The sequence below is a fragment of the Schistocerca nitens genome, chromosome 1 (genome assembly GCF_023898315.1).
Source record: "Schistocerca nitens isolate TAMUIC-IGC-003100 chromosome 1, iqSchNite1.1, whole genome shotgun sequence".
NCBI classification, from domain to species: Eukaryota; Metazoa; Arthropoda; class Insecta; order Orthoptera; family Acrididae; genus Schistocerca; species Schistocerca nitens.
Genome location: NC_064614.1, coordinates 1082314935 through 1082336729, shown reverse-complemented (window position 1 = coordinate 1082336729; position 21795 = coordinate 1082314935). Strand labels below are relative to the sequence as shown.

Below are 21795 nucleotides of genomic sequence, written 5' to 3'. Positions count from 1 at the left end.
AAAAGTCTAGACATTTTACTGAACATTCCCATTAATGTATAATGCATTCTAAATGCTGCTTATAAACCCCAAACAAAATTAAAATATCTACATTCTCACTAATTATGCAAAAATTTGTAATGCTTGTACGTGCCAAACAATCGAGGTCCTGATAACCATATTGGCTCAAAGCACAGAAACAAAGTTTTTGAGAAAAATAGATATTTTTGAAGATTAAATTTGTAATGAATATCAAATTTATAAACAAACTACCAATCTCATATGCTTTTTAACCAAGTTTCAACATCCAGTACTTGCTATGAAAAAATAATGTACCCACTTTATTTTATGAAATATTAAGGTTATATTTATTATCAATGTAAATCACAAAGTTCCATAAATATGCTAGTGACAGTAGTATCTTTTTGACAGTTGTAAAGTTTGTAATTAATGTGAAACTAGAATCAGAATATGAACAATAGATATTAACTGCACAATTATGACCTATTCCAATACTTAATGGTCCTCATTATTATTATTTTCATGAAGCACATTCTGTGGCTTGAGGATCAGATAAAATTTCCAATATGCAGCCGATTATAAAGTATTACTACTATTTACACAATGAAGACACTAAATTATGTTGTCAACCCTAGATAAGAATTGAGCGGCACAGAACAACAAAATTATTTTGTGCTTTGGGCCCATATAATGTATATCTGAGAAACCCCTGAGACATCTTTTCATTGTGGGACTACAGATATACATAAAGCTGGTTCACCATTGGAGGGTAGGAGCATACATACACAATACAATCACAAAATTGATGGTGGTGTGCTGTAAGCCCTTACAGATCTCAGCACCTCAGCCAGTCATTTTCTTGGCCTGTGTCACTCAGACCAGAATCAGAGAAAAAAGTGGAAGTATTATATTTACAATCTTTGTACATTACCAGAGCAAGCATAAACATCTGCATCAAATCAGCTTTAAGCAGGAACTGAAGCGATCTAATTACATTTTTTAGACCCTTTCATACACCAATAAGTAGATGCTGGTATTAACGAATTGTGCCTGAGATGCAACATGAGTATTCCTTGGCCTCAGAATCATTGTTTTCTAGCAACAGAGGTCCATTTCCAATGTATATGTTAATCTAGGCATTGGCTGTTGCTTTCTCCTCACTCTCCAATCCTGTTTGGTGTGTGCACAATAGATCTGTGAACACATTAAACAGAAATTTAAAAAAAAAGAACGTAAAAATGATTATTGATTGATGCTGCACAAACACTACATCGTACTTGCCACTGTGCATATCATGTCTTACTTGGGCTCAAACACCCACTCGGGGGGGGGGGGGGGGGGGGGGATTATACTGTATCTTCCCAAGTATTGACAAAATCTTCATTTTCACGTTGCTGCAAAAAACCTGTCTCAAGGAACTTGTCACTCAAACCATATCAAGTGGAAAATATTGTTATTTCATTAGAAACAAATTCTTAAATCCTATCATTCTGAGATTTGAACGATTCCTACATCAGTGATTTTTAAGATTTGAATGCTTTCTACTTGAACTATTTTAATATTTCCGTCTTTGGTTCTGCATAACGAATACATGCATTGAACATTTTCATTTTTGATTCAGAAGACTAATTAGGATTGAAGATGGCCAAGGTGTCAGAATAGGAGATTGTTGTTGTGGTCTTCAGTCCTGAGACTGGTTTGATGCAGCTATCCCTGCTACTATATCCTGTGCAAGCTTCTTCATCTCCCAGTACCTACTGCGACCTACATCCTTCTGAATCTGCTTAGTGTACTCATCTCTTGGTCTCCCTCTACGATTTTTACCCTCCACGGTGCCCTCCAGTGCTAAACTTGTGATCCCTTGATGCCTCAAAACATGTCCTACCAACCGATCCCTTCTTCTAGTCAAGTTGTGCCACAAACTTCTCTTCTCCCCAATCCTATTCAATACCTCCTCATTAGTTACGTGATCTACCCACCTTATCTTTAGCATTCTTCTGTAGCACCACATTTCGAAAGCTTCTATTCTCTTCTTGTCCAAACTAGTTATCGTCCATGTTTCACTTCCATACATGGCTACACTCCATACAAATACTTTCAGAAACGACTTCCTGACACTTAAATCTATACTCGATGTTAACAAATTTCTCTTCTTGAAAAACAATTTCCTTGCCATTGCCAGTCTACGTTTTATATCCTCTCTACTTCGACCATCATCAGTTATTTTACTCCCTAAATAGCAAAACTCCTTTACTACTTTAAGTGTCTCATTTCCTAATCTAATACCCTCAACATCACCCGACTTAATTTGACTACATTCCATTATCCTCGTTTTGCTTTTGTTGATGTTCATCTTATATCCTCCTTTCAAGACACTGTCCATTCCGTTCAACTGCTCTTCCAAGTCCTTTGCTGTCTCTGACAGAATTACAATGTCATCGGCGAACCTCAAAGTTTTTACTTCTTCTCCATGAATTTTAATACCTACTCCGAATTTTTCTTTTGTTTCCTTTACTGCTTGCTCAATATACAGATTGAATAACATCGGGGAGAGGCTACAACCCTGTCTCACTCCTTTCCCAACCACAGCTTCCCTTTCATGCCCCTCGACTCTTATAACTGCCATCTGGTTTCTGTACAAATTGTAAATAGCCTTTCACTCCCTGTATTTTACCCCTGCCACCTTCAGAATTTGAAAGAGAGTATTCCAGTTAACATTGTCAAAAGCTTTCTCTAAGTCTACAAATGCTAGAAACGTAGGTTTGCTTTTTCTTAATCTTTCTTCTAAGATAAGTCGTAAGGTCAGTATTGCCTCACGTGTTCCAACATTTCTACGGAATCCAAACTGATCTTCCCCGAGGTCGGCTTCTACCAGTTTTTCCATTCGTCTGTAAAGAATTCATGTTAGTATTTTGCAGCTGTGACTTATTAAACTGATAGTTCGGTAATTTTCACATCTGTCAACACCTGCTTTCTTTGGGATTGGAATTATTATATTCTTCTTGAACTCTGAGGGTATTTCGCCTGTCTCATACATCTTGCTCACCAGATGGTAGAGTTTTGTTATGACTGGCTCTCCCGAGGCCATCAGTAGTTCTAATGGAATGTTGTCTACTCCCGGGGCCTTGTTTCGATTCAGGTCTTTCAGTGCTCTGTCAAACTCTTCACGCAGTATCGTATCTCCCATTTCGTCTTCATCTACATCCTCTTCCATTTCCATAATATTGTCATCAAGTACATCACCCTTGTATAAACCCTCTATATACTCCTTCCACCTTTCTGCCTTCCCTTCTTTGCTTAGAACTGGGTTGCCATCTGAGCTCTTGATATTCATACAAGTGGTTCTCTTCTCTCCAAAGGCAGTATCTATCTTACCCCTAGTGAGACAAGCCTCTACATCCTTACATTTGTCCTCTACCCATCCCTGCTTATCCATTTTGCACTTCCTGTCTATATCATTCAAGACGTTTGTATTCCTTTTTGCCTGCTTCATTTACTGCATTTTTATATTTTCTCCTTTCATCAATTAAATTCAATATTTCTTCTGTTACCCAAGGATTTCTATTAGCCCTCGTCTTTGTACCTACTTGATCGTCTGCTGCCTTCACTACTTCATCCCTCAGAGCTACCCATTCTTCTTCTACTGTATTTCTTTCCCCCATTCCTGTCAATTGTTCCCTTATGCTCTCCCTGAAACTCTCTACAACCTCTGGTTCTTTCAGTTTATCCAGGTCCCATCTCCTTAAATTCCCACCTTTTTGCAGTTTCTTCAGTTTCAATCTGCAGTTCATAACCAATAGATTGTGGTCAGAATCCACATCTGCCCCAGGAAATGTCTTACAATTTAAAACCTGGTTCCTAAATCTCTGTCTTACCATTATATAATCTATCTGATACCTTTTAGTATCTCCAGGATTCTTCCAGGTATACAACCTTCTTTTATGATTCTTGAACCAAGTGTTAGCTATGATTAAGTTATGCTCTGTGCAAAATTCTACAAGGCGGATTCCTGTTTCATTCCTTCCCCCCAATCCATATTCACCTACTATGTTTCCTTCTTTCCCTTTTCCTACTGACGAATTCCAGTCACCCATGACTATTAAATTTTCGTCTCCCTTCACTACCTGAATAATTTCTTTTATCTCGTCATACATTTCATCAATTTCTTCATCATCTGCAGAGCTAGTTGGCATATAAACTTGTACTACTGTAGTAGGCATGGGCTTTGTGTCTATCTTGGCCACAGTAATGCGTTCACTATGCTGTTTGTAGTAGCTAACCCGCACTCCTATTTTTTTATTCATTATTAAACCTACTCCTGCATTACCCCTATTTGATTTTGTATTTATAACCCTGTAATCACCTGACCAAAAGTCTTGTTCCTCCTGCCACCGAACTTCACTAATTCCCACTATATCTAACTTTAACCTATCCATTTCCCTTTTTAAATTTTCTAACCTACCTGCCCGATTAAGGGATCTGACATTCCACGCTCCGATCCGTAGAACGCCAGTTTTCTTTCTCCTGATAACGACGTCCTCTTGAGTAGTCCCCGCCCGGAGATCCGAATGGGGGACTATTTTACCTCCGGAATATTTTACCCAAGAGGACACCATCATCATTTAATCATACAGTAAAGCTGCATGTCCACGGGAAAAATTACGGCTGTAGTTTCCCCTTGCTTTCAGCCGTTCGCAGTACCAGCACAGCAAGGCCGTTTTGGTTAATGTTACAAGGCCAGATCAGTCAATCATCCAGACTGTTGCCCCTGCAACTACTGAAAAGGCTGCTGCCCCTCTTCAGGAACCACATGTTTGTCTGGCCTCTCAACAGATACCCCTCCGTTGTGGTTGCACCTACAGTACGGCCATCTGTATCGCTGAGGCACGCAAGCCTCCCCACCAACAGCAAGGTCCATGGTTCATGGGGGGGAGAATAGGAGATAGGTAGCATAAATGATTTTTCAGTTCTTGTGAAGCCACTTTAGGGATATGATCAATAACCAATGAAGGCTGCAGAACTTGCTCTGCAACAAGATACTGTATGTTGCCATTATAAGAGGGGTGATCAGAAACTAAGGTTACAAGGCTGATATTTCTAGAGTTTTATCACATATAGAGAAATTAGTAGTGTCCGGTATTGCTGATACATACGGTTGGCAACTGTGCAGAGTTTCAGATACTTTATCACCTACAGCACCAGTTGCAGGTAAACACTAATGGCAATCCATTTGAAAAACTGTTCTGGCGAAGAAATCTGCTCGGTCATTCAATTTCTATGAGAAAAACATAATCATTGATGAAATTCGCTGGCAGCTGGTAGAGGGTTATGGAGAGAGACACCCCCCACCCTTACACACACACACACACACACACACACACACCACACCACACCACACCACACCACCCTCCCCCTCCAGTGCTTGTTGTATCCTGTTTAATTTTTCAGCTTTTTGTGAAGCCACTAATTTATCTGTCCAAAGACCTGCCTCTTCCCATTTCTCCCTCCTTGTGTACCTCCCTACCCCTTCCCCAACTCTATCAACTCAAACAACTGGTTTCAGTAATCAAATAGAGTACCAATACTAAGTCTTGCCATGACCATTGGAATGTGCATTTGGGTGTCTGCGTAGTTGCGTGTTTGAATGTGTGTACTGTTGTTGAAAAATGAGCTAATGTGAATGTGAATGTGAATGTGAATTACTGTACTTCATGCATTGATATGATACAGGTGAGTGGTTGCCTTTCCCTTATTTTACGCATTACTCCATCAAGGAATTTCCAATATTAAAAAACACACACACAGCCACTGTCATTTGCAGGCATTAAAGGCCTGACGGTAACTGTATCTAAGGTGTGCAGTGGACTTTACTAGGGTGGTTGGTGGAGATGATAAAGAGATGGGGGAGGAGGGAACAGCAGTGTATGAGTGGTGTAACATGGTAGTGCTGACTGTAGGAGCTTACAGGGACAAGTTGGGGATGGGATAGTGGACTGTTAGATGCAGTATCTGGAGACTGTGCTTGCTGGTCAGGGAGGGGGTGGGGGTGTTGGGAGCTTTGCTGGGGAAAGGACTGTGCAGATGCACTGGTGAGATAGAAGACGTGTAGGGCTGAAGTGGAAGCAGGGAAAGAGATAGGCAAGTGGATGACAGGGAGTAGCAAAGGTTGAGGGGGATATGAGAATGAAGAATGTGTTGCAGGGAGAGTTTCCACCTACATCATTCAGAAAAACTTATGTCAGTGGGAAGACCCTCCAGATGGCACAAGTTTATGAAGCAGTTGTTGAAAACAAACACACTGTGTTTGGTGGCATCCACAGAAATTGGGTGATCCCTCTGTATGGTGGCAGCAATTCATGCAGACAGATTGCTTGTTAGTGGGCATGATCACATAGAATGCTGCATAGTTGCTAGATAACATGACTGCTTTCACAGGTAGCCCAGCCCTTGATGTGATAGGAGATGCCTGTGACGGGACTGGAGTAGGTGGTTGTGGGAGAATATATGGGACAGGTGTTGTATCTAAGTCTGTTGCAGAGATATTAGCTACAGGACAAAGATTTGGGAGTGGCAGTGGAAGGGGGATGGACAAGAGTATTGAACAGGTTAGATGGACAGTGGAATACCCCTGTGAGAGGGTTGAGGATGATATTTCTCATTGCTGGGTACCACGAGAGGTAGTTGGAACCCTGGCAGAAAACGTGATTTGGTTTTCCAGTACCAGATGGTACTGGGTCACAAGGATGGGGTAGGGGTTGCTCCTTTGTGGCCTGACAGTGGCTACATGAAGTAAGTGACTGGGGATACAAGGCACTGGAGACGTGTTTCTGGGACAACTTGAGGAGGGTAATTTTTGTTTGTGAAGGCTTCAGTGTTACCCTTAGCATATTTGGAGAGAGATCGTTCGTCACTACAGAAGCAACAACCGTGGGTGGCTAGGCCATATGGAAGGGGTGTGGAGCAGGAGGCATTTTCAAAGTGGAGACATTGTTGGTTGTTGGAAGGTTTGACATGGACAGAGGTATTGAAGTAGCCATCCTTGAAGTGGAGGTCGACGTCAGTGGGTTTCGGGGGGAGGCGGGGTGGGGTATTTGGTCAGAGGAAGACCAAGTGAAACGATGGGGGAGAAGGTTGATACGTTGTCCTCACCCTTGGTCCTATGTCATCAGTGAACCACAACCAGGTGAGAGTTTTGGGTTTCTGGATGGTTAGAAAGGATCCCCTACATAGCCCTTAAGCAGGTTGGTGTAGGGTGATGATATGTGGCTACTACCTGTTGTTGTACCATGGATTTATTTGTAGGTGATGTCTTCAGAGCAGAAGTAATTAGATTGAGAATGTACAGTAGTTGGTCATGGTGACCAGGAAGGAGATTGTAAGTTTGGAGTCAGTTGAACATCGGAAAAGGTAGATTTGAGTAGCTGCAATGCCATGGGCGTTGAGAATTATTGTGTGTATGCAGTAGCGGTCAATAGTGACGAGCAGGGTGCTGGGTGATAAAGGAACAGGAATTGTAAAGTCAGTGGAGGAAATGGTTGGTGTCTGAAATAAACTTGCATTCATTATTGATTGTGAGCAGTGCATTTATTGGTGCAACGTGCCTGCTTTTGGTCTTTACAAAGCATATTCATTTTATTTGCTTGTAGTTTTAAAGTATTTGGATACAGTACTTTAAGTAAATTATTAATTCGTAACTCATCCTAAAAAAGAAAGAAAGAAAAAGGTAGGCAGATTACAATAATCAAAATTTGATGTAAAAAAATATATTAGCTGCCATTTGTATGCTGCTAAAATTTAATCATGTGTTCAGTAATATGACATGTAAATTTATTACATTCACAGTGAAGATGTTGACATGAGTAGTGAATCTGAGGATGAAATGGACATGACTGCAGTTGGAAGAGGCCGGCATGACTTACTTGTCAAGCAAGAAACGAAAGTACAGACAGGGTTTTTCAAGAGCAGCAAGAAGCAGCACCCCATGTTTCCTTTCTTTGAGGAAAAAGTTAAATTTGATGAATATGGTGAGATTATTAGGTAGGCAGAAGTAGAAATTATTTATTTCTGTATTTTTCTACAGTTTATGGGTGTATGCTTCCTGTGAGTAACTTTTAAAAAGAACTAAAATTAACAGTACAGAAAAGACATTTTTTTTCATTGCTTGAAAATGTGTGAAGCTGGTAATTTGGTGAAAGTAACTTCCCTTTTAAGGATGTGATATTAAAATTTCACAAACTGTAAGACAAAATTATTAGCATAATTGAACACCATGGATTTCTTGTGAATGTTGACTAGTGTAATTCAGAGTTTAATAATGTTTAGTTGCTGTTTCTGACTGAGTGCTATTTTATGATCATTGTGCAAGTTAACATACTCTATGAGTAGCTGTATCATTAATGAGCTGCATGTTTTCGGCGTTAATAACAGCTTGGTGTTCTGTGAGTTTGATTGTTTGCATTAATTCTCATCCAGTTTCTTTTTCAAAAACAAATATGTCTCATGATACAGTCATAGAAACTTTCAGGGAATAGTAACTTGTGAAACTTCATGTACTAGTGCATGCCATGTGTGAGTCAAAGCAGTGGAATTTTCAGATTTTAAATGATCTATAAATTTTTGTGTCTTAAAACGCCACTATATCCTATCACAAAAAAGGGAAAGAACACTCCTTTTGTATCTGTCACACTTTGCTGGAAGTTGTTATATCCAAAAGATTACCTAACTTAACATTATACGAGGTGTGATTGGAAAGTTTAAGAATGTGCTTGTAATTGTACAATGGTGGTACTTACATGCTACTGTGATGTATCTCCTTCAAAATAGTGTCCTTTTGATTGAAAACACTGACTCCAATGGTGTTTCCACTTTTGGAAACATTCCTGGAACTTTTTTTCCTGAAGTGTGTTATGGATGCTCTCTTTATTTGCCTGGATGTCTTCAATCGAGTCAAATCACTTCCCTTTCAGTGAAAATTTCAGTTTAGAAAACAGGTAGAAGTCTGCAGGGGCCAAATCAGGGGAATATGGCAGTTGTGGAAGTACAGGAATTTTGAATTTGGTCAAAAATTCAACGATGGAGAAGGCATGATGAGCCGGAGCATTGTCACAATGTAGCACCCAACTACTGTCTTTTCACAATGCTGGCCTCTTCTTCCGCACCTTTTCACACAAACGCTCAGGGACAAATTTGTAGTATTCCTGGTTAATTGTCTGTCCTCCAGGGGTAAATTCATGATGCACAATACCAGTAGAATCGAAAAAAATCACCAACTTTGCTGTGCTTTTTTCGGTCGTGGTGAACGTGGAATCTTCCATTGTGAAGACCATGCTTTGGTTTCAGGATCGTATCCATATACCCACAATTTGTCACCTGTAATTACCCTATTTAACAAATCTAGGTCACTTTTTAGTCCGATTAATCAGATCTTGACACACTTCAAGTCTGTATTGTCTCTGATCACTTGACAACACTTTTGGAATAAATTTTGCAGACACTCGACGCATGTTCAGATCTTCCGTTAAAAGTGACTGAACTGCATAGAAACTTAAATGAAGTTCATCCGCTGTCTCGCTAATTACAAGTGTACGATCAGAGCACACTAAGTCGCAAACTTTCACAACATTTTCATTCGTTTTTGAGGTGGAAGGACGGTCGGGCTGTGGTTCATCTTCAAATGATTCACGGCTATTTTTAAATGTGTTGAACCAGACAAAAACATTTGACTGACTCATACAATTACCTCCAAAAGCTGTTGTTGAGAGTTTGTAAGTCTCAGAAGCTGATTTCTCGGTTTTAAAAACTAATTTCACACAAAATTTTTGCTCTGTTTTTATGTCCATTTTCACACAGACAGAATCTGACAACAAGCCCTAACAGACCCACACTCAACCAGCTGCCACAACAAACTGAATAAAGGAAATGCAGTTTCCTGTCGGAGGGCGTTCAAGGACAAGGCAATGACACTCCCCACCCTCCGTGTACCTGTCCGCCAAACCAGTAAGCGGTAGTGGATCCATTCTTAAAACTTTCCAACCACACCTCGTATACAAATAAGAACCGTATTGCTAGTCCCATTGTGGAAACTTGCCAGTGTCTTTTTTGTCATTAGGTGCTTTCCTTATAGGATTTTACAATTAACATCCATGTATCATGTGTCCTGTAACGTAATTTAAAATGTGATAACATAACAGTAAAATATGCCAGATTGAGCCTTAGAATAGGAGCATGAACCAAGCCAGAATGTGAGAGATGAACTACAGCTAAAATTAGGAAGCAGTAGAGTATGAGACAAGCCAGAAGAGGAGAGATGAACTATGGTTAAAATCAGTTCATTTAAGTTCCACAGGAATATGTTACTACTGTCACTGGTTGCACATTTAATTGAATAAAATGGCTTTTTTATGCTTGGGGGCCATTCCGTGCCAAGTGGTCTAATATCGAGAAATGTTCCCCCATGACCCTCATGGATTTTGATGAAATTTTGTATGAACAATCACACATGTTCTCAATGAACACTGGTAAAGCTTCAGTTTAAGAAATTCAATACTTGCAGATACATAGTCACTTGTTTGAAACCATAGCACAGCTTCCAATAGTGCATCCTTGAGTTTTCAGCAACTTTGAGATTAGATATCTCTGTAAGTATTTGCATGAAAGAAACAAAACTTGGCCATCTTATACAACTTTTCGAGCTCTTTAAAGTAAAATATTAAGAAAAGGATTTCTGAGCAATTTTCATATAGATAATTTGAAGCAAAGTTGGGCGAAAAAATAGCTGTTTTTAAAAAATGCGAACTTTAGTTTTTTATATCTCCAAAAGTAGTTGTGGGATGTACATGAAACTTTGCAGACCATAACTCACCAACACAAGGTCTTAGAATATAAAATTTCATTCTCCTATTGCTTTCCATTATTTCACAAATCTAGGGTAAAGTTGACGATTTTTCAAAAAGTGCTAAAAATGGGTATTTTTAGTCAAATTTTTCAAAAAAGTGTTTTCTTCAAACTCTTCTAAACTATGGTCATTAGAAAGAGCATATTCTAAACCATCTAGAAAAGTGGATTTGGTTTTGCAATGCAAGCATATAAGGCCCTAAAAAGTAGCATCATCAAAGAGGCGCACTGGAAGTTTGAACACATTTTTCTGGCACTCAAATTATACCTGAAACCTTTTATTATGCCTAATAAATGTTTATTAGTGCCTTGAATAATTGAAATAAAAAGATCTGGTAAATAGGCAATGAGACTGTCAGAAAAACTTGAAAACTATGAGAAGTAGCCCTTCTGCTTTTATCATCTGCATAAAACTCTTCTCATTTGTAAAAAGAGAGAGAGAGAGAGAGAGATCATAAAGAATTCAATGAATAATAGCTTCATATTTTTTGTACTTCTCAAAATTGTAAATATTTACAAGTGGAAAATGAAGACTTAATTTTTGGATTCAATTCTATAAAACATTTTTCCAAAAAAGAATCGGTTTGCTTGAATCATGCATCAAGTGATGTAAATTTTCCAATCAATATTGCAGAGATTTTAATACCTAGGTGTTGTAACCTGTGAATTTTTGTCTTAAAGTTATTAGGGAAACATGTGGAATTGGTTGGTTAAACATCTAAGAGTTTTAATTTTGTATTTCATCACACTTAAATGTAGCCTACTACCTTGGTAAATACGTAACCATTAGTTTCACAGAGAAAATTCACGAGATTCACCGTTTATAGAAAATATAATGGCAACAATTACTTTAACGATCAGATTGTTTCATTATTGTGAGCCTTGTTTGAACAATCAGTATTTCAGTGGTGTGTTTGCAGCATAGTGAGTCGGTTCTCTTGACTGAGTAAAGTGATTCATAAGACCACCAAAGTTTGTAATCTAATTTACAAAAAATTGTTTTGATTGTATCTTTTATAGCATATATCTCTTATTAGATTTTTTTCATTGGTATTATGTAACATGCCCTTTTTATTTATCCGCTCGTTCGGGATCTGAATAGCAGCCCAAATTTAGATAATTTATTAATGTGACCGTGTACCTAATGGGCTGGCAATTGGATTGGACTGCTCAGGGGATGTTACATTCCGTATTGTCCTTCGCAAATACTGTAATAAGTACTGTTTAGTGGTAAGAAGGACACAACACAGTTTCACAAACAAGATCTGTATTCTTAGCAAAAGCACAAAATAAGGAGACAGCCACTGCCTTCATCAATACACTGTTAATGATGGCTAATCTCAGCACAGGTTTCTTTAGTTATTCTTAATCGTCACACGCAACATCCAGCCACTGTAATCCAAGTAATGCCGGCGCGGTAGACGCGGAAGTTCAATATCGGCACTTAATATCACTGAAATCACTCTATAATTAAACTTTCTCACCTTCCCGTATAATACTAACACAAAGGGGTTAAACCGCAGCGATGGCCACTCCCTTTGTCGATAATTTACATTAATTCAACTGCTGGCTTCTGCACAGCTCTGCCCGCCTCGCGGGAACCTACCACACCCTGACTTCAGCACATCTCAACTGTAACTGCTCTCCCCCAGTTCTTCCCGCCTCGCGGGAATCTACCCAAGCAGCACTCGGCACTCCGGTGAACCCCCTCTAGCTCTCGCGACCTGCACACACTAATCGATAGTTGTCCTGTCGACCTGTGTGAGCGCAAACTTAGTAGTAAGGGCCTGTGGACCCCTTACATCCCCGCCCTCAAAAACTTCTTTTGAACCGCAGGCGAAAAAGAATCGGCAAGGGATTAAAAAAAAACATGGTTACATTTGAACAGAACATACAATACAAATAATTAATGAATTTACAATTTGCAAACTAGTCCTGGACTCCGGTAGTGGGCTGCCTCCACAACAATTTCTACAAAAAAGGTTATTACATTACATAAATGGCATTGTCCAAATTTACAATTTTTCATCTCAACCAGCAATAGTCCTCTCTAGTCCAATATCAGATGACAACACACAACCTATACTCTCAAATATTATTACCTAAGCACAGAACATATGAATTATTACTACAACATAGTTATTACAAGTTTTATATTCATTCTGAGACAATCTTCGACATGAAATAGGCAACTCTAATTGTAACACCTTTCAAAACACAATGTAAATAAACACTTCCCTCTTTCAAAAGTCCATTTTACAGCTAAATGTTCTAACCATGTCTTAGCAGGTTGACTCGGGTCCTAGTAGCCCTCACTCTTGACCGGACCTCACCTGGAGTGTCATTTGGTTTTTCGATTCCTCCGCCTCTTCCTCGGAAATCAGACGAATGATTAATATGAATCCTTGGGTCATTACTCCCTTCTCTGTTTCGATCATTAGCTTGCTTGTATTTCTGTGATTTAATAGACTCCAATTGGGCCAGTATCTTCATTAAGGCCTCTCTACCTTTAATTAAGCCCCTGGATACGGTTCCTTGTCTTTTCTGATTCAATCTTCTTTTTATCGCAGATACCATTACGTTATCATTCAGGGGTTGTTCCACAATCTCGTTCCATTTCCACAAATGTTTGGCAAATTCTTCCGACGTTCTTTTCCAATTACTAAGTGGTCTGCATCGTAGTGGGTCCTCAAGTGCTGCACACTGACGACTTTTGGGCCAGCATTTCTTCAATAATCCTCCTCCAAACTGATCATAATTAGTAGTCTCTTTCTTCCTCTTGATTCCACAAGTGAAGTCCTCACCTTTGATTGCAACCCACTGGTCATCTTCTTCTCGCTGCACGGCTATAGCATTTCTCGGATTGACTGCCAATTGGTTTTGTTTATCTCCTATCCCCTCAACCACATCGTTGCATTGTTTCTGCATCTGCGTCACCTCGGTGATCTTTTCTCCCAATTCGGTTCTAGTTTCTTCAACATCGTCTTCTATTTTCTTTGTTAACTCTCCTTCCGTTTTCTCCACGTCTCCCTGGACCTGGTCTATATTTTTCTGTAGCTTATTTTCTCTCTCGTCGATGTTCATCTTCAATCGTTCTGGTAACTCCTGCATTTCCTTCTTCAGACTGCATTCCATCTTTGTGTACGATGTTTTGATCTCTTGTATATCTTCCTTTAGTGATTCTCTTGTTTCTCGTGAACTCTTCTCTAACGACGCATTAATTTCTTGTAAACCCTTTTCTAATGATTTGTAACCTTCTTTAGTATTTCGGAATTCTTCCTTTAACGATTCTCCGGATTTTCGTTCTATTTCTTCCCTTTCTTGTAAACTCTTCTCTAATGATTCTCTGAGTTCTTGTGAACTCTTCTTTAATGATTCCTGTAAATCTTTCTTAAATGATTCTCTGATACCTTTCTCTAACGATGCGTTATTTTCTTGTAGCAAGGCTGCCAACATCGACCGTATATCTTCGCCCTCTGAAACTGGCCTAGCTCTCATCGTTTGTCCCGGTGTCTCAGGATAACTAGTTGAATGTGCTGATGGGCTTCCTAATGACAACCCACAATCACTGATTCCTGAATCATCTCTGTTCTCCTGTCCTATCCCTTTTCTTTCGACTACTGCCTCACAGATCTGCTTATCTTCAGTAGACATGTTCGGTTTATTTCTGATGTACAGACAAGTAATTTAATATAACCTCTAATAACCCAAAACACTCCTAATTATCATGAAACTAATCAAACAGTACCTGCAATCCTTTCATTTAGTTCCCAAAATGATACAACATGCATGAGTACTGAACATAACAGCTCTCAAAAACCTAAATATTTTCAATAACAATTTCCACATACGCAGTTTATGTAAAACTGTTTCAAACAAGATAATCATAACACTCACAAAATCTAAAAATGCAAATTCATCAAAACAATTATCATTTATACAATGCAGTGTGCATAATAAATAAGCATGCTAGACTTTCGAGTATGTTTCGCAACTTTTCTGAAATTACTGCAATTGAGCACTTTTCCTAATGTAAATACCAATTAAAAATTGTTTATTTATCGCGAAGACTGCACACTGCAATTTACTGTTATGTTAACCCATCGTCTTCACTCACCAACCGACGTTACCGCGAGTCGCGATGTTTTGACGTTTGAGATGGGCGTGGCTGTGCCGCCGCTGGAGCTCGCGTGAAGTTGAAGATCAGCTGCAGGCGACGTAGTTCCCCGTCGGCCGCTCCGTGGTGCTGCAGGCGGGCGTAGTTCGTAGTTCGGCCGCTAGATGCCGGAACTGCGCTCGGTATCTCGAAGTCGCGTCGCTCGCCGTGGTGTCGTGTGAAATCACCTCGCGGATCGAAGCTCTTTGGTGCAACTGCTACGTGGCTCTGCGTGACGTCACTCACTAATTGTGTCGCCACATTACCTTATCGTCAGCATACCAGTTTATGGGTCCACACTAAACCGTCCGATTTTCACCGTTCAAAAAATAATTTCCGTCAACATGTTATCACTAAACACCTTTCTAACAACTTTTGTGACGAAATCTCAGCTCGTTTTGCTATTTTACTGTTCACACGTGTCTCTCTTTAGTGTCCACTTTTCACAGTTTTTTGCGCAGATTTTCGCATTTGCACTTTACAACACAGTTTATTGACGCTATTTGGCTATTTAATATGGCAAGAAAAACAGTTTAGTCACAATCGTAAGATATTATTACTTCGTATTGTTCAAAAAATGCACTGTTCCTTATCGCGATTTTAACGTTCATGCACTGTCCCGATTCCACATTGAAAATTAGTACGACTCGTCCGAAAATTGCACTTGTCCTTTCACGGTAAGCCAAGGGTGTAACATGCCCTTTTTATTTATTTTATTGTTCCCGCTCGTTCGGGATCTGAATAGCAGCCCAAATTTAGATAATTAATTAATGTGACCGTGTACCTAATGGGCTGGCAATCGGATTGGACTGCTCAGGGGATGTTACATTCCGTATTGTCCTTCGCAAATACTGTAATAAGTACTGTTTAGTGGTAAGAAGGACACAACACAGTTTCACAAACAAGATATATATTCTTAGCAAAAGCACAAAATAAGGAGACAGCCACTGCCTTCGTCAATACACTGTTAATGATGGCTAATCTCAGCACAGGTTTCTTTAGTTATTCTTAATCGTCACACGCAACATCCAGTCACTGTAATCCAAGTAATGCCGGCGCGGTAGACGCGGAAGTTCAATATCGGCACTTAATATCACTGAAATCACTCTATAATTAAACTTTCTCACCTTCCCGTATAATACTAACACAAAGGGGTTAAACCGCGGTGATGGCCACTCCCTTTGTCGATAATTTACATTAATTCAACTGCTGGCTTCTGCACAGCTCTGCCCGCCTCGCGGGAACCTACCACACCCTGACTTCAGCACATCTCAACTGTAACTGCTCTCCCCCAGTTCTTCCCGCCTCGCGGGAATCTACCCAAGCAGCACTCGGCACTCCGGTGAACCCCCTCTAGCTCTCGCGACCTGCACACACTAATCGATAGTTGTCCTGTCGACCTGTGTGAGCGCAAACTTAGTAGTAAGGGCCTGCGGACCCCTTACAATTATACACATTGTGTATAATTTTATTCAGTAGCAGTTTGTCTGAAATTTAAGCAGATTATAATTTGCACTTAGAGGCCAAATACATTATTTAGTTACTGATTAGAGATGGATGCAGAAGGGAACAGCATACCTTCCTGCTCAATTGGGCAAGGAGATAGTGGAACAAAGTGTCATGTCACTTTCTTTGCCAAAAAAGCTGCTTTAAAATGGTTTGCGGATTTTAGTGACAAGGAAAAAGAGTTGTTGGTCTGACGTTCTGAAGCAAACCTGGACAATACCTCTCAAGTTTGCCTACACCATGAAGCCCTGTTATTGACACACACACAAAAAAAAAAAAAATTCTTAAATCCCTTTGGGAAGGTGAATCATAATGTTAAGGCAGGAATTCACACTCTTGATACTGAAACAGCTAATACGGCTTCTGATATGGTGAAGAAGCAGCTTATTAATAACATAAAGCCAGGTCAGAAAATTTGTCCGGCTTGCAGGACTACCTTAAATAAACACTTGGACGAAGCTTTATGAGCCTCATCATCACATTCTGATCAGGACTTTACACCAAAAGAAGAATTAAATAGTAGCTTATTGTCTTATCGGTATTTCACCCCTGAAGAGAACAGTAAGCTACAGAGATAAGCCCCAACATGTGAAGAAGAAAATTCAAAAGGCTCAAAATGTGATTAAAAACAGAATTGTAAATGCAATGGGAGTAAACCGACAAATTGAAGATGCTAGTGAAATTAAGGAATGTGGAAACTGTGCCGACTATGCACATTTGCTGACTGAACTGAAAGCCAAGATGCAGAATGCAATTAATAAAGAACAGATGCAAATTTTAACCTTGGCACCTGCAAGTTGGACAGTCAGACAAACAGCAGCTCAGTTCGGCGTGTCCGAAAGAATGGTGAAGAATGCTTGGAAGCTTCAGGCAGAGAAGGGCATTCTGGCACTTCCCGAAAATAGGCAAAGCACAAAATTACCAGCAGAAGTTGCTAGTAGAGTGTGAAATTTTTTTGAAGATGATGAGTATAGTAGGGTGTGCCCTGGAAAAAAAGATAGTATTTCAGTTAGACTTTTAGATAGAAAGACATACATGCAGAAAAGATTGTTACTTTGCAATTTATGGGAAATGTATGTTATCTATAAGAATATAAATGGTCCAGAAATAGGGTCCTCAAAGTTTTGTGAACTTAGACCCAAATGGTGTGTAACAGTAGGATCAGCCGGAATGCATGCAGTTTGCGCCTGTGCAACACACCAAAATGTTAAGCTTATGCTTAGCAGAGCTGGTATACATGAAAATTATAAGGAGATTCTCAGCAAGGCAGTTTGAACTCTAAACAGTGCGTGCTACATCACTGTGAAAGGTGTCCTGGGCCCGAAGCTATAGGATCTGAAATTACCAGCTATTTCCGAGATCATGAGCCACAAGAAGTTATTGTGTTTAAGCAATGGATACATACTGATCGGGCCACACTGGACACAAAGCAAATGGTAGTGAATGAATTTATTGAAGATGTAAAAAATAAAATATGGAGTCTGTCATGCCATCATTACATTGCCAAGCATCAAAGCTTGCATCTTAAAGGCCTTAAATGTCATCTGAAAGACGAAGAGCATGTTGTCCTAATGCATTTTGCAGAAAATTTTTCTTTTATCATTCAGGATGCTGTGCGAGGCTTCCACTGGGACAATAGTCAAGCAACAATTCATCCATTTGTTATCTACTTTCGTCAAAATGAGAAAGTAGAATCTTTAAGTTTTTGCATTATCAGTGATTGTTTGCGGCATGACACTATTACAGTTCACGTTTTTATCAAGGAGCTCATCAAATATATAAAAGCACGATTTGCACAGATATCCCACATTCATTATTTCAGTGATGGCTCCAGTGCTCAATATAAAAATTTCAAGAATTTCCTAAATTTGTGCTATCATAAGAGTGATTTTGGAATGACAGCCGAATGGAATTTTTTTGCTACTAGTCTGGGAAATCACCTTGTGATGGGATTGGAGGTACAACAAAGGGGTTAGCAGCAAGAGCAAGCTTGCAACGGCCACTTAATGGACAAATTCTTACTCCCCTAGATCTGTTTCACTTCTGCTCTGAAAACATTAATGGAATTAAATTTGTTTTCATCAGTAAAGATTAAATTGAAAAAAAAAAAAAAAAATATTGTGTCACAAGAAGAGAGGTTTAAACTTGGACAAACTGTAGCAGGCACTAGAGAAAAATCATCACTTTTTACCTATTGGTGAAACAACAATTCAGGTCAGCAGAGTTTCAAATGATTGTTCATCTGTTCTAGCTAAAATGGGTCACAGTAATGAAGGAGGCATATTAATGTCTGCTCTCCAGCCAGGACAATACGTTGCATGCATCTATGAAAACGTGTGGTGGATTGGGAATATCTGTGAGACCTCTACAGAGCAAAGGGATGCATTAATAAACTTTATGCACCCACATGGTCCAGCAAATTCATTTTATTGGCCACCAAGAAGTGACAAGTGCTGGGTTCCGGAACACCACATTATTGCATTTATTCCAGCTCCATCAGTAAATTCGTCTGGCCGGCAATACACCATTCCTCTTGATATTCATCAGAAAATTAATGTAGCATATCAAAAATTGAAATAGGTTAGAGGAAACAATCTAAGGAACCCAAGAGTGCCTTCTAATTTTACACAGGGCACTTAAATAACTTTACTATCAGGCTTGGGAACCTGTGTAAAGAAACCCATCAGGCTTGGGATCCTGTGGTAAAGAAACCCACCCGTGGCTGTTGTTGCTAAGCTATCGGGCGTGGCCCCTATGGCAATGGGAATGCTGGTTTTCTCAGGTGAAATGAAACTAGCAGTGGTTAAGCCACCATGGACTGCAACTCATTTATACACTTCTTTTCCATCAGTAAGCTGGTGTTGTTCATTAAACAGGCAACTGTGATGATTATGCAAATAAATTTTATGATTTGCATTCATTCTTAATAATTTTTTGTGTGTGTGTGTGTGTGTGTGTGTGTGTGTGTGTGTGTGAGAGAGAGAGAGAGAGAGAGAGAGAGAGAGAGAGAGAGAGAGAGAGAGAGAGAGTGGGGGGTGGGGGGGGGGGAGGTGACAATTAAGAAATAACTTTGTTTCTATTTTTATTCTTTTGCTATTCGGACTTAAGCTAGGTCCTATTAATCAGGACTTCTTATTTCACTTATCCCAGACATGAATAAACATGTATAAGGCAAAATAAAAGATTTCAGGTATAATTTGAGTGCCAGAAAAATGTAGGGTGAAGTGGGGTAAGTGTAACCATGGGGTTAATGTAACCACGGCTTATGGTGTCTTAAAGAAGCTGTATTTTTACCTCTGACCTATCACACATGTTAATTTACTCCTTTCTTTGTTATATTTAACCATAAGTTGTCAAATCTGACATAAATTGGTAATTAATTTTTGGACTTGAATTGACGTCTACATTTTCACTCTGCAAGAGAGTGACATGCTCAGAATTTGGTGGTCTGTCATTTTTGCAGTTTTAAAGATAACTGCACAATTTTTTGGTTACAAACTAACTTTAGCATGATAATTTCAAATATGAGATTCGTTTTACTCTACTGATAAAGCTCTTGATATGCCAGGCATGGTTGCACTTACCCCAACTTTTCCCATGTGGGGCAAGTGTAACCAATTGGCTGGGGCAAATGTAACCGGGGGGGGGGGGGGGGGGTTACACTTGCCCCAAACAAACTTATCGGAACATATTTATTTATTTAAGCCGTAACCCTGTTTTTGCCATCACGCTAGATCAACTAAACTGGCCTTCCTGTGTGTGAAATCTACTTGGGACCAAAAGTTAACTCATCACCAGAGACATCATCAAGGGGTAAAAATTAGCAAACGTGACTTTTCCAATCTCCTCACTGTTGTATGGAATGAAACACCACCTGAATTGTTGAAAAGTGGTTTTCAAAAAGCAGGAATATTCCCTTATGGTAGAGAAGTAATTGATAAAACTAATTATGATCCAGAGGCATATAAAAGATATGTAGCTCATACTAAACCTTTGGCAGAAACAAATCCATTGCCAACTCACGATAATGCAGCCATAGACTGTGTGGAAGCTACGTCTCTAACAGAAAGTACTCAGATTTTTGGGAAGCTTCCAGCTTTCAACCTCCAGAATTTTATAGGCCTACATCTACTGAGCCCTGTAGTTCTCCCAGTATCAGAGTTCTTTCTCAACCATTCCCAAGCTAACCAATGTTTCATTATGTTCTGGAACTTCTGATTTGTCATTTGAAAGCTTATTATTGGAAACAGTCCAACAGTGTAGTCCCACTGGTAAAACAAAGAAAAGGATTGCACCAGGAGCTGAAGTTATCACTTTTCAAGATGCCATCTATAAAGAAAAAGATTTTAAAGGAAACAAGAATAATAAGGAGAAAGCAAGACAAAAAAGCATTATCGGCATAAAAAAGGGCTTGGTAATGAAAAGTAAATCTTCCAAACAAAGTGCTGTTACTTTATCCGAAATGGCATCTCAGAATGTTGTGGAAAAAAAAAGTCCCTGATTGCTCATGTGGGTAACAAGAAAAAAAGACTGGAAGTTGAATCAACATGTGAAGAAAGTGAAACTGAAGGAGGCCTATCTTTAATTAAGTAGTGATGAAGATGATAACACTGGATGATCTCAGGAAAGAAATGATAAGCTGTGAAGAAGAAGAAGGAAACTTTTTTGAAGCCAAAGATAAAAGTGCAGTTGGAAACTATGTTCTAGTAGCTTTTGCAACAAAATGTAAGAAAGTTCATTTTATTGGCCAAGTTACCAAAATTATTGATTTAGGAGATCCAGAAGTGATTTTCCTCAGATGCAAAAATAGGACAAAGCATGGCACCACATTCTATTGGCCTGATAGAAGAGATGAGACGCAAGTTCCCTCCTCTGATGTCATTTCAGTGCTGCCTGAGCCTACTTTGGGTCACAAGGGAGACCTGACATTTTGTGTTACATTTGATTCATACAACATTCAGTGACAAAATAATAGTTAGGGCCTAAGTGTGAATATAATAAGTTGAATTAGGGCAGTTTAGCATTAAACACAAATTGCCAACAACTTTAGTTCAATTACCATGAAAAATAATAAAAAGTGAACTTATAAAGTGATTTTTTTTCTTTTCTCTTGAGACTAGATATTTTATTATTATTTTATTATTATTTTTGTTAAATTGCCTAATAAAGAAAAAATATTACTTTTGTAGAATTTAAACGAATAAATTACTGGCCTAAAACAAAAGTAAATCATCTATGAT

The 21795-nt window shown here is 39.2% G+C and overlaps 1 protein-coding gene across 1 annotated transcript in view; it reads left to right on the top strand.

Moving 5' to 3' along the window:
• LOC126198460 (probable cleavage and polyadenylation specificity factor subunit 2) overlaps positions 1–21795 on the top strand; it is a 174685-nt gene that overhangs the window by 111760 nt on the left and 41130 nt on the right. The window contains exon 10 of the mRNA XM_049934804.1: positions 7843–8037. Coding sequence (XP_049790761.1) covers positions 7843–8037 — 195 coding nt within the window. The remainder of the gene's footprint in view (positions 1–7842; positions 8038–21795) is intronic.